At 38.2% G+C, this 12,894-nt stretch overlaps 1 protein-coding gene across 1 annotated transcript; it reads right to left on the reverse strand.

Moving 5' to 3' along the window:
* Positions 1-802: 802 nt before the first annotated feature.
* Positions 803-4,191, reverse strand: TKTL2 (transketolase like 2). Its single transcript, XM_003822528.5, has one exon. It carries the CDS (start codon positions 3,995-3,997, stop codon positions 2,120-2,122), a length of 1,878 nt encoding a protein of 625 aa, XP_003822576.3. The 5' UTR covers positions 3,998-4,191; the 3' UTR covers positions 803-2,119.
* Positions 4,192-12,894: the final 8,703 nt, after the last annotated feature.

A 12,894-nucleotide genomic window follows, 5' to 3' on the forward strand; every position in this document is an offset into this window, starting at 1 on the left:
AAATAAGGTAACATAAAATGAAAGTTCAGTGTACTGATTCCTTCTTTTGCTATCTCTGAGGGTCACAGAAATCAGGAAATGACCAGAGAGCCATTCACCATGTAAATGATCAGTGTCACTCTCAGATGACTGCAGCCTTTAGAACTGCAAACATAAGCAAGGCAGCTGCTGGTGTCAACAGCTGTCCCTGGAATATCACCAGGTTGTTGATAATCTAATAGACCTTCACAGCAAAAACAATGAATAGAAGGTCAGAGTTAAACCAGTGATCATGTTGTTCATCAAAAGTACATCTTCATAAGCTTTAGCAGTCAAGGGTTAGCATATGTCAGGTTGATTCTCTCCTAAGATTCCCATGGACACTTTAAAGATCTCAGCACTGATTCAAAGCTAGAGAACATTCAATATAGCAAAACTGGATATGATTCGTACTTGAAGAATTGTGGACATAAGACTCACCTGCTATTTCTTCTCTCTGGAGCTCATAGCCTCTGGTCGATAACTTGTGGAACAGAGTCTTTACAAGAGAGATTCCTAAGGGCTTCCCCCCCAGCTACAAAAAATATAATTTCTGGTGGTGTCTGAGATTCCATTAGACATAAAGAATCTGATCTACTGTCATTATTAAAGGTGTGCTTAGGCATGTTTGGTTGGAAACAGACCATTTTACATGCCCACTTTCACAGCATGTACAGAAAACATGCTGTGAATACAATTAAATGGATTTTTGTGTGTGTGAAATGGGGGGTAAACATATTTTACTTATTTGCATTTTCTAAACTTCTACAATGATTTTATGTCAACTTTTTATTTCTACAAAGTAATTTTTAAATCTTATGAAAAAACAGAGCAATTTTCGTAATCATTTTACAAAAGAGGAAATTAGCTTAGAGAAAACGGGTAGTAGCAGATGAGGAGAGCCTGGTTTCTCTAATTCCCAGGTTAGTATTAATATTTTTTGGCTCTATTATGCCTCCTAAGACAATGATTGCTGAGACAAATTGGTTATGCCGCCAAAGAACTTAATGAGGGTAATAAAAGTAAGGAAATAATTACCTGACATAGACACAGAGTAATTTAATTTAGTTTGGAACCTTGGGTCCATCTGTGATTTGCCTGACTGGTACTTTCTTGTACTCCAAGCATATATTTACACACTGACAGCCAAAAGTCAGGAGTCTGCTTAAGGGATGGCTTTTTAGTCCATACAATCTTCTCTAGTATCTCCAGCTTCAACCTTTTTCCAGGTTTGCTTTTGGGGGTCATGGCTCTCTGTTTCTGATTTAGACACAAGTTCTCCTTATTTAGGATTTCATCAGGAAGAAATCAAATCCCACATACACAGCACAGACTGAAGTATCTGATTTTTAAATGCTTTATTACATTAACTTTAGTATCATTAGTAGATGAATATAATCAGATTAACAAACTGGTTTGGCCACAAGGAAAAGAAAAAACATTTCTGAAGCTTCACAAAACTATGTGTGTAGTGTGCAAACTAGAACCAGTTATACTTTCATCTCTTCACAGAACACAATTAGTGTGGTGCATCAAGAGATGTTCCACTGCTGCACCATCACCTCCAAACTGTACAGGAGAGATGAAGGCAAACTTTGGAGGAATTTCCAAGGCAACTGCAGTCAAACGTTATCTGTAAAACTGCAGGTATAGATGGCATTATACAAAAGCTCAAACATCCTTCAAAACTTGGACTATTGAAGTCTACAATTAAATTTCAATTTTTTTTAACTTACAAGGAAACCATACTCATTTAAGATACAGTTACCTCTACCTTAATCCCCAACTCAGTCAGATATTTGTAGTCTTATCAGAAATATTTGTATTAGGTAGTTGTTTTATTTCCTATTCTATTGCTTACAATTTTAAAATCCACATTAATAACTCAGAGTAACATTTATACATAGATTAACAGAAAGGTAAACTTTAATTTCCAAATTAGGAATGAAGAAAGATGTTAAATGGCTTTGCTTTAAAAGAAACAGTACAACTGTATAGGTATAAATAATGGTTTTGTGACAATAAACATGAATTTAATACAAAGATACCAGTGCTTTTGGGCCAAAGCCAATAGACTTGACTTTTTAGAAATAAGCCTAGTTTACTTCATTAAAGTAAGTGTTACGGCTGCTATAATGTATCTGGTACTGATTCCAAACATATCCAGCAATTCACTAGTTTTCCCACGTTGAGGCACTCCTGACACTGCCAGTTGATGAACAAGGATATCAGGCTCCCTGGAGACAGCTGCACAAACAGCTTCTCCAATGCCACCTTCCCTGTAGTGATCCTCCACTGTGATAACTCGGCCGCCTGTGGCTTTTGCACTGGAGATGATGGTGGCGGCATCCAGGGGTTTAATGGTAAATGGGTCGATGACACGGACAGAAATACCTTGTTGAGAAAGATGGTCAGCAGCTGCTAAGGCTTCATGGAGAGTAACTCCAGCTCCAATTACTGTGACTTTATCATTGACACTATGGCGGACCACCTTGGCCTGGCCAATCTCAAAATTTTCTTGTGGAGTATAAATAACTGCAGTTTCTGGTTGGCTGGTTCGAATGAAGCACATTCCCTTGGTATTGGCGGCTAGATAAATAGCATGCTCTGTCGAGATGGCATCACTTGGATAGAAAACAGTACAATTGGGAATGCTTCGGAACATGGCTAGATCCTCCAGGGCCATCTGGGAGACTCCATCTTCTCCAGTGGATACCCCACAGTGGGAACCAATAAGGTTGATATTGGCTTGAGAAATGGCTCCCATTCGGAGCTGATCAAATGCTCTAGTAAAAAAGGCAGCAAAAGCACCAGCAAAAGCAATGGTTCGACCACGTGTAGCACAGCCTAGTGCCACACTTACCATGTTTTGTTCAGCAATAATACACTCTATGAAACGCTCAGGGTGTTCTTTCCTGAATATCTCAGAAAAGGTGGAGTTCATCGTGTCACCACTCAGAACAATAACTCTTTCATTTGCACGGCCCAGTTTAGCCAGAGCCAAACCATATGTTTTCTGAGTAGCTATCTTGTCACCAACTTTGTAAGCAGGTGGGGAGGTCATTTTTATATCTGTGATGCTTATTTGAGGTGAGTCTTCCACAGGCGATTTTGGTATGAGATTCTCATTGGTCTGTATCTGACTCTCAATTAATTTGACAATTGCATCTGCTCTTTCTTTTGGCACTGGCTTTCCATGCCAATTTTCTGCATCCTCAATATTTGGAATACCCCGACCTTTGAAGGTCTTGGCAACTATAGCAGTAGGCTTGTTCTTCACTTGACTTGCTTGCCAAAATGCTTGGCACAAGGCCTCCACATCATGGCCATCCACTAAGTAAGTATTCCATCCAAAGGCTTCACAGCAATTCTGGTAGATGTCTGCGCCATGCTCAAGGGGTGCAGGGCCACTTTGTCCCAAGCGGTTCACGTCGAAGACCGCCACGAGATTGTCCAAGTTGTAGTGGGAGGCAAAAGCAAAAGCCTCCCACACAGAGCCTTCTGAGGATTCGCCATCTCCCATAAGGCAGAACACCCGGTAGCTGGCCTTGTCAAGGTACTTGCCAGTATAAGCCATTCCACATGCAGCACCTAATCCTTGACCTAGGGACCCTGTTGCCACGTCAACAAACGGCAATCGGGGGGTAGGGTGTCTCTCCAAGTCGCTGTGAAGTTTCCTCAGGTTCAGCAAGTCAGATTCACTGATGTCACCCACCTCCACCCAAGCAGCATAGAGGATAGGAGCAGCATGTCCCCTGGAGAGGATGAACCGGTCGTTGTCCGGGTGTTCTGGGTCTGTCTGTTTATACTTCATCGTGTGGAAGAAGAGGACAGACACGACCTCCGCTGCACTGCAGCACGACGTGAGCTGGCCAGAACCAGAGGCACACGTGGCCCTGATGGAATGGATCCGCAGGCGGTTGGCTGTGTCCCGCAGCACCTGCACGGTCTTCACGTCGGGCTTGGCGTCGTTGGCCATGATCTCTCTTTTGTCGGTTTGGCAAAGCAAACGGCGCCGCAGCACCCCCACAACCCACCGCGGCAGTGCTCTCACGTGACCGCCCCGCCCTCGCCTCCCCTCTGCCTGAAGGCCTGAGCTCAGCCACCAGCCGGGGCGCCCACAGCGGAGCTTCCCGCGAGACTGAGGAAACGGAAACGTTGGAGTAGCCTGCACCCTCTGATGTGCACCGTTCCCTCTCCCTGTCCACGCCCAGCTGAATGGATTTTTAGTATTTACTTTGTCACGTGCATGTTCAACATTAGGAAGCATAATTAAATTTTTTACCTTTCCCTGTGTTATAAATTCAAGACTAGACATTTTTCTGTGTATTATAGGAAGCGATTTGTGAGGCTGTGCTTTTTTAATGCATTAACACTATATCCGAGTCATCACTCTTTCATATCGGAACATTAATAGAAAGGATACAAAGTCACTTTCAATCTGACCAGTATGGCAATGCTATCTCAACAGAGACTTTCTCAGAGCAACCAAATATCTGAATCTCAGACTTATAGAAAGAAATGCAATGACTAATTTGACCAAAATTTACAGGAAGAACAAATCTGAAACCACCCAATTGCAGAATAGAATTGCAACTCCAGTGTGCCGTAAAGTACTATTTCTGTGTTGAAATAATTAGAAGGCCAGTAGGCTGAGGTAGCTTCAGCTCCATGAGTTCCTACCTAAGGAAAGGAAACCCAAATCAGTGTAAATGATAAAAAGGAAATTTAAGCTTAATCAATCAGAAACTGCCAGCTAACTTCTAACTGGGGACTTTCCACTGGGATGACCCAAATAAGTCTAGTACTCCACTTTAACCAATCAAATATCTCTCCTTTGCTTCCAAATTCACCCTGTAAAAGCCTTCGCCTTGGCTCCTTTATCAGGAGCTACCAGATTCATGAATCACTGAATGGTCAAATAAATGCTTTAATATTTTAATGTGCCTCAGTTTATCTTTTAATGACTATTACTACAAATCATTTTTAAGACAAAGTTACTTACTTTAAAAAACTAAATTTGTGGGCCGGGTGCTGTGGCTCACACCTTTAATCCCAGCACTTTGGGAGGCCGAGGCAGGCGGATCACAAGGTCAGGAGATCGAGACCATCCTGGCTAACACGGTGAAACCCCGTGTCTACTAAAAATACAAAAAAATTAGCTGGGTGTGGTGATGGGCACCTGTAGTCCCAGCTACTCGGGAGGCTGAGGCAGGAGAATGGCGTGAACCTGGGAGGTGGAGCTTGCAGTGAGCCCAGATTGTGCCACTGCACTCCAGCCTGGGAGACAGAGCAAGACTCCGTCTAAAACAAAAAAAACTAAATTTGTGCCATTGAACTCTTCTAGCAGGCCAAGGTTATGGTTTGTCATCAATAAAACAACAATTAAAAAAAACACAACGATAATATATCATACCTTCCCATATTGCGATGTTAAACCTCTTGGTGTCTTGAGCAATAATTCTTACCTTAACTTCACGTTAAAATCAGGGCACATAAGAAACACAATGCCTGGTTCCATCCCAGAAAAATAGAATTTGAATTTCTGGACCTGGAGTCTGGGAAGCTATGTTTCTAAAATACACCCATTTATTATAATGGGTAGTCAAGGTTAATAACATAATCTGGAGATAGTCTGAGACCAGTGGTTCTCAACATTAGTTGTAGTTTAGAATTATCTGGGAAGTTTTAAAAACATCTCATGTCCATGCTGCACTCCAGACCAATTATATCAGAATTTCTAGGCAATAGATCTAGGCGTCAGTAATTTTAAAATCTTCCCCAGGCAATTTCAATGTTCAGTCAGGGTTGTAAACAACTAACTCAGGGGGTGTTGTTACTCTTTATACTTATTATCTCTTGCATTACATCTCAGAAAAATATTGCAAATGTTATTTGCTATTTCAACTAGTTCTATCATTTTAACTTTTAAGGACACATATTAGAATAAATAGTAATAATATGACACTAACGATTTTAAGACTTGTTGCAGGAATGTTGGCATTGGAGAAGTTCTTAAGAGGTCATCATGTATTCATAACTCTCCATGCCCTTTGCAAATTAAAGCTTGTTTATCTTTTTAAACAAATAAAGGAGGAGGAAATACAAGCAGACTAGGCTAGAACTGGTAGTACAGAAGATGGGAATTAGAGAAAAAATAATAATCACAGTAAAATAATAGCAAACTACTACAGGCTGACAGGAAAGTAGTTAATATAAACACAGGTAGTTCACAATTATTTTGGCCAAAAAGAACTCTAATAAATCCACACAATTAGTAAACATGATAGTATAAAAATGATTTATGAGGCAATGTTCCCATGAATAAAAAACGTGGGACTTCTTAACATTTCTTTCCAAGTTCCCACATTCTTTCACTCATTTAAAACACTGCACAGCTATTTCCTAAAGTATTAAATAAAAAAATTTTAACATTAGCAAAGGTCAATTTTATTAAGAGAAGAATGTAGTCTTGGAGATTTAATACCCTAGATAGTGAGTGTGAATTTCCCTCTATCATTCTGTGAGACCGTGTGAATTTTTTATACTATATAGAAAATAATATTTTATAAATTATGTGTAAAACACTTATAAAGCATTCTGAGATTTTGTAAAAGGAACTCTGGAAAGATATATATATATAAAATATATATAAAAGTATATATATAGTAAAATATCTGGAAAGATATACAATATATATAAAAGTATATATATTATATATAAAAACTCATATCAATATATGTAATATATATTAATTTTATATAAAATTAATTTTATATTAATATATTATATAAATAACATATATAAGCTGTTAATTATTTTCTTTAAGCATTTTAGTCTTTTAAATTTGAAATATATTTTAAAATATACAATTGAAAATATATAAATACAGGTAGAGCATCCCAAATTTGAAAATCTGATGTTTCCAATGCTCCAAAATCTGAAACATTTTGAGCACTGACATGTTACTCAGGGGAACTGCTCAAAGGACATTTTGGATTTGGGATTTTTCTGATTTGGAATGTTCCGTTGTTAAGTATAATGCAGATATTCCAAATTTTTTTTTTAATTGAAATCCAAAACACTTCTGGTCTCAAGCAAATAATTTCAACTAAAGAATACTCAACTTGTTTAAAGTATACACAATTTCATAATGCAAAATTACCCAATATGGCTGGGAACACAACTTCATCAAATAAATCAAACAAAGACGTGATACCACCTTCTCCCCTATTTAGAAGACAAAATAGGGGAGCCAAACCCTATTTGGCTGACAAAATGTCAGCCAAAAACTTTTAAACCAGCACGCCAAAAATGTAGTTGTCTTGGAGAAAAGTTCATTATTCATTTTAGAGATCACTTTGGAAGCCAGTCGAAAGTGTTCTGCAAATAGGAAAACATTATTCATTTATTATTAATCTTGGTTTATCCAGACAAAGCAGAGATTGGCAAATTCAAGTGCCTACTGGGATAAGGAGTTACCACGAGTGCTTGGATGTCAGCTATAAGAGGGTTAGAGTGGCCCGTGTTAAACTGGAGAATACAAGACCACTTAAAGGCATTCAAAATTGAAAAATGTATAAACATTTTGTTGGAAAAATAAAATATACCTTCAGGCTGCCACTTTTGACCCCAATTTAAAGTCTATTTAAAAGCAGCAATAATTTTTGTTTTATCTTTGCTTACATTTTTCACTTAATTTTTTTCTCATAGTATCTAAAAGTATTCATTATAGTGTGTACTTCACATGAAAACAAAATCTAACAGGATTACCAATACAAGTAGCTATGAAGGAAAAACTTAAATAGTAGCAATTGATAAGTGTAATTTCTACTGGGCTGCAGCAGAGAAAACAGAACACACAATTACCGATTACTGAGTAGGTCTACACTGATTTGTGAAAATATACATTTTGCCATGTGAGGGTGAGTAATATTTAGGAGTTGGGAATGCTGAAATTTTACTTAAATCTTATTTAAACTGTTAAGTTTTGTTAAAATGGAATTATATAAAATACATAAATGCTGAATTCATCTTTTGCTTCCACTGTTTAAATTTGGTTGGCTTTGGAAGCTAAAGTATGGAGCAAATGAGAATAAGATTCTTGTGTAAGGCAATAAGTTTCCTGGAAAGAAAAATGTACTTTATCTTCCTGGATTATTGCTTTGAAAATTTTAACAGATGCTATTATGATGCATCTGTAGGATGCTATCCCACATTTTCCACAGTTACAAGTCCTTATTTTGGGGTGGGGAGAGAAGGGGCAGAAGAGAGAGGTGGCAACAAATTTAAGAAACTTGGCCCACCTCCTAGTCCCAGGAGAAAATCATAATTAATGTAGGACCAGCATCACAATGCCATTCCCTTTGGCTAGTAATGGCAGTCAGCACTTATTGACCCAGTTCTGGTCAATAAGATGTTAAGTAGAAGTCTGCTTTGGGTGTAATAATTCTCGTCGTTTCTTTCTTTTAGAGATGGGGTATTGCTATGTTTCTCAGGCTGGTTTTGAACTCCTGGCCTCAAGTGATCCTCCTGCCTTGGCCTCCCAGCTGGTAATAATTTCTATTAAAGATTTTCTTCCTGGTAAACAGGAGAGAGTACAAGAAGAACTGTGATCTCCTTTTTTTTTTTTTTTGGGATGGAGTTTTGCTCTTGTTGCTCTGTCATTTAGTAGAGACAGTGTTTCACCATGTTGACTAGGCTGGTCTTGAACTCCTGACCTCAGGTGATCCGCCCACCTCCGCCTCCCAAAGCGCTGGGATTACAGGCATGAGACACCACGCCCAGCCATTCTTTTCAACCCCTCTACCACCACCACCAGAGGATGTGTTGGAGCTATAGCAGCCAAAAGCCTAAGGATAAGGCCAGGCGCTGTGGCTCGGGCCTGTAGATCAATTATTAGCCACCTTTCCTGTAAACCTAAAAGAAATTAAAATAAATAGTGCAGGCCGGGCACAGTGGCTAACGCCCAGCGCTTTGGGAGGCTGAGGTGGGCGGATTGCCTGAGGGCAGGAATTTGAGACCAGCCTGGCCAACATGGTGAAAGCCTGTCTCTACTAAAAATACAAAAATTAGCTGGGCAACGTGCTGCACATCAGTAATCCCAGCCACTTGGGAGGCTGAGGCAAGAGAATTGCTTAAACTTGGGAGGTGGAGGTTGCAGAGAGCTGAGGTGGCGCCACTGCACTCCAGCCCGGGCGATGGAGTGAGACTCCATGATTAAAAAAAAAAACCTACAGATAAAAGTTAACGTGCTTAGTACGGTAGACTGGAAAGATAGAAAGTATGAGTTCTTCATAACTTCGTGGGTCCACAAGCCTTGAGACCAGCTTCTTCTAGACTCCTTAAGAAAAAAATTAAATATTCCCACTTTATGAATGAGTTTCTGTTATCTTCAACTGAAAACATTTCTGGGAGATACAAAAATAGATCCCCTAAACAAGCTCCTGTAAGTCTAGTAATCAGGGAAAAAAAAAAAAGAAAAACAATCAAGACGGCTCACAGTAGAAGAGAAGGGGCTCTAGAAAATGTAGTTTACTCAGTATTTTTATTCTCAGTGCCTGGTCCCACCCACACACCTACAACTTTGGTCTTTTTTGTATAATTACTATTGCTATGTTGCTGTTGTTGTTATTACATTGACTATCTCTTCAAAAACTAGGATTTTTAAACTTGGTACATGGGCTTTATGTATAGAAAACACTCAGATACCTTATCATATTCATTTGCTGTCTGCCCTAGGTGGTTGGGTATGATGGAAATATGAAAATGATATAGCTGGATTTATTCTCATATAGACTAGCTACATTTAGTGGAGAAAATGCTTTTCCTTCCATCCAGATAATAACCTTGAAGTAGATTACAACAAAATCTCTTACTTTTGAAAACTAAAATATAATAACAAATGATAGCAATAGTAATTTTTTAAAATCCAAGGTATTAGACTTATATTACTGATTGCAAATCAGTATGATCAGCTTTAAATATATGAGAGGAATTTAATTCATTCTATAAACCATTTTTATTAGATACTACTATTGTATGCATTAAATAGTGGATTAGTACTTGCGCCATGTCCCACCTAACTCCTTCCCATCCTCAGGTCAAATTCAGCCCTTTGTTGAGATTTTATTTTGGCTAGAATATTTTAGCAAATGTATTGAGTTACAAACAACAAACAATAACAGTAATAACATTAATCCATTTAACCAACAAATTAATGAATTTTGGCAAATGTTTATTTCTATTTAGCTATCACAACAATCAAAATATAACTTCAATATTTCTATCGTCCTCAAACATTCCTGTATGCTTTGGCATTCAGTTATTCTTCACCCTAGGCTCCACTGATTTGCTTTCTGTCTCTGAGGTTCTGTTCCTTTTTGTTTTTTATTCTTTCCCCTTCTGAACTTCAGTTTGGATAGTTTCTATTGCAGTGTCTTAAAGTTCACTGAATTTTTCTTCTGCAGTGTCTAATCTGCTCTGAATCCCATCCATTGAATTTTTTATTTCAAATATTATACTTTTTATCATTAGAAGTTCCATTTGGTTCTTCTTTATATCTTACTGTCCTCATAATATTAATCTCCTTTTAATTCTTCTAGAATATATATATATATATATATATATATATATTTCTTTTTTTGAGACAGAGTTTCACTCTTATCACCCAGGCTGGAGTGTAATGGAGCAATCTTTGCTCACTGCAACCTTTGCCTCCCAGGTTCAAGCGATTCTCCTGCCTCAGCCTGCCCAGTTGCTGGGACTACAGGTGTGTGTCACTACACCTGACTAATTTTTTGTATTTTTAATAGAGACGGGGTTTTGCCATGTTGGCCAGACTGGTCTTGAACTCCTGATCTCAGGTGATCTGCCTGCCTCAGCCTCCCAAAGTTGTTGGTATTACAGGCATGAGCCACTATGCCTGGCCCTTCTAGCATATTTTAAAAAGATTTTTTTAAAAGTCCTTGTCTACTAAGCCTATTATTCTGTCTCTCTGTTTCCATTAACTAATTTTTCTTCTGATAATGTGTTACACTGTCCAGTTTTATGGAATATCTAGTTTTTTAATTAAATGCTTGACATTATTTTGGGAGGTTGGATTTTATTTTATTGTATATTTTTAAAGAGTGTTGGACTTTGTTCTGAGAAGCCACTCATTCCTTTTGAGTATTTTAAGTCTGTTAAGGCAAATGTAGGGTATGCTTTACTCTAGTGTTAGTTTAGCTCCCCTACAAAAGCATAATCTCTCCAGGGTTTCCACCGAATGCCCCGGTGTGTTCAATCAGGCCCCTCAACTCTGGCTGGCTAGGACTCAAGTGTGGCTTAGCTTCTGTGAGTTCTGGGAACTGTTTGGTTATCACCTTTCCCAAGTTGTCATTTTCCTGGCCATGTAAGATGTATGCTTTATGCAAAGGTACTCTAAAGATTTCTGGAGCTCTTTGGGCAGTTTCTCCTTATAATCATTCTGCCTTCAAAATGCTAGCCAACATAGGATTCCTGAGCTCCAATCTCTGTTGCCTTATTTGCCACGCTGTGTGTCAGATGCCCTTCCCTGTAGCACTGTCTGGAAAGGGCCTCTAGGAAGAAAGCCAGAAAGATAATGTTTTCTCTCTTTCATAGACCACGATCCTGTGCTGCCTGTTTTCCAATATATGAAAACTATTACCTTATAAACTTTGTCTAGCTTTGTAGTTGTTTATGGCTGGAGGGTAAATCTCATTCCAGTTACTTCATCATAGCCTCAGAACAGCATTTAAAATGTTTTGAATGTTAATACTTTATACTGGGCATATATTCTCCAGAAAATGGTATCCCAACTCACACTACTCCTTATGTCTAGCACCCCTCTGATTCCCACATTTATATTACTTCTTGAACCCAGAAGACTTTGGAATTTCTAATTACACCAATTGTTACTAACCCTTATGGTGTCATTTTAAAAAGATGTCCCTCAAAGCATGGTCTAATGAAATTTTAATTTTTAAGAACTATCAAAAAAATTTCATTGTTATGGTTAAATTTTCCAGAGAGATTTAGTACTGCTCTGATAAACCCAAAAACCTTTGGCATTTGAATGATTTTAAATTAAATTCTCTAAAACATATGAAATAACTGCCTTTCTTCTTACAAAGGGGATGTGGAGCATTAACCTTTTCTTTGATGACTAATGGTCATCATTATGACCACTGGCTATTAAGCTTTATTGAAATTCAATCAAATAAATCAAAATTACTATTGAGAATGGTGCTTAAGGAAGGTTATTCCAGCATCTTTGTTCAGAATAAATGTTCAATTTTTATTACTCTACTGTAGTATAGTTTTCAGGGTATGTAGCTGTAGTAACAAAATAACCAAAAAAAAAAAAAGGAAGTGGCTCAAGCAAGATTTAAGTTTATTTTTCCTTCACACAAATGCTCAGAATATGCTTGGAAGTCAGGCAGCTCTGCTCAAGTGGGTTTTACAGGGTCCCAGATTCTTTTCATGGCTGCCTAGTCATTGACTCAGGTGTTGGCCTCATCTGCAAAATTGAAGCCAGAAACCACTTGGGCCACCACAGAACAGAACAAAAAGAGAATACAGGGGGACAATCTATTTCTTTTTCAGGAAGCAACCCAGAAATTGTAAATTTCACTTCTCATTCTCTGTTGGTGAGAACTTACTTGCCTAGCCACACCCAACATTAAGGGAGTTTGTGAAATGAAGCAATTTGCCCACTGATCTGCTGAAACTTAGGAGATTATAATACAAAGACAAAAGGAAGAACCAATACTGGTGGACAAGTTATAATCTCCACCACTTATTATTTTAACATTTAACTTTTGGTTGTGCTTTGTAGACAAACAACCTTGTAACATTGTTTATAGCATTTACAAG

The sequence above is a fragment of the Pan paniscus genome, chromosome 3, assembly GCF_029289425.2.
Source record: "Pan paniscus chromosome 3, NHGRI_mPanPan1-v2.0_pri, whole genome shotgun sequence".
NCBI classification, from domain to species: domain Eukaryota; kingdom Metazoa; phylum Chordata; class Mammalia; order Primates; family Hominidae; genus Pan; species Pan paniscus.

Excerpts from the sequence above, each read along its gene's own strand:
- TKTL2 (XM_003822528.5), bottom strand. The coding sequence starts at position 3,997 with ATGGCCAACGACGCCAAGCCCGACGTGAAGACCGTGCAGGTGCTGCGG.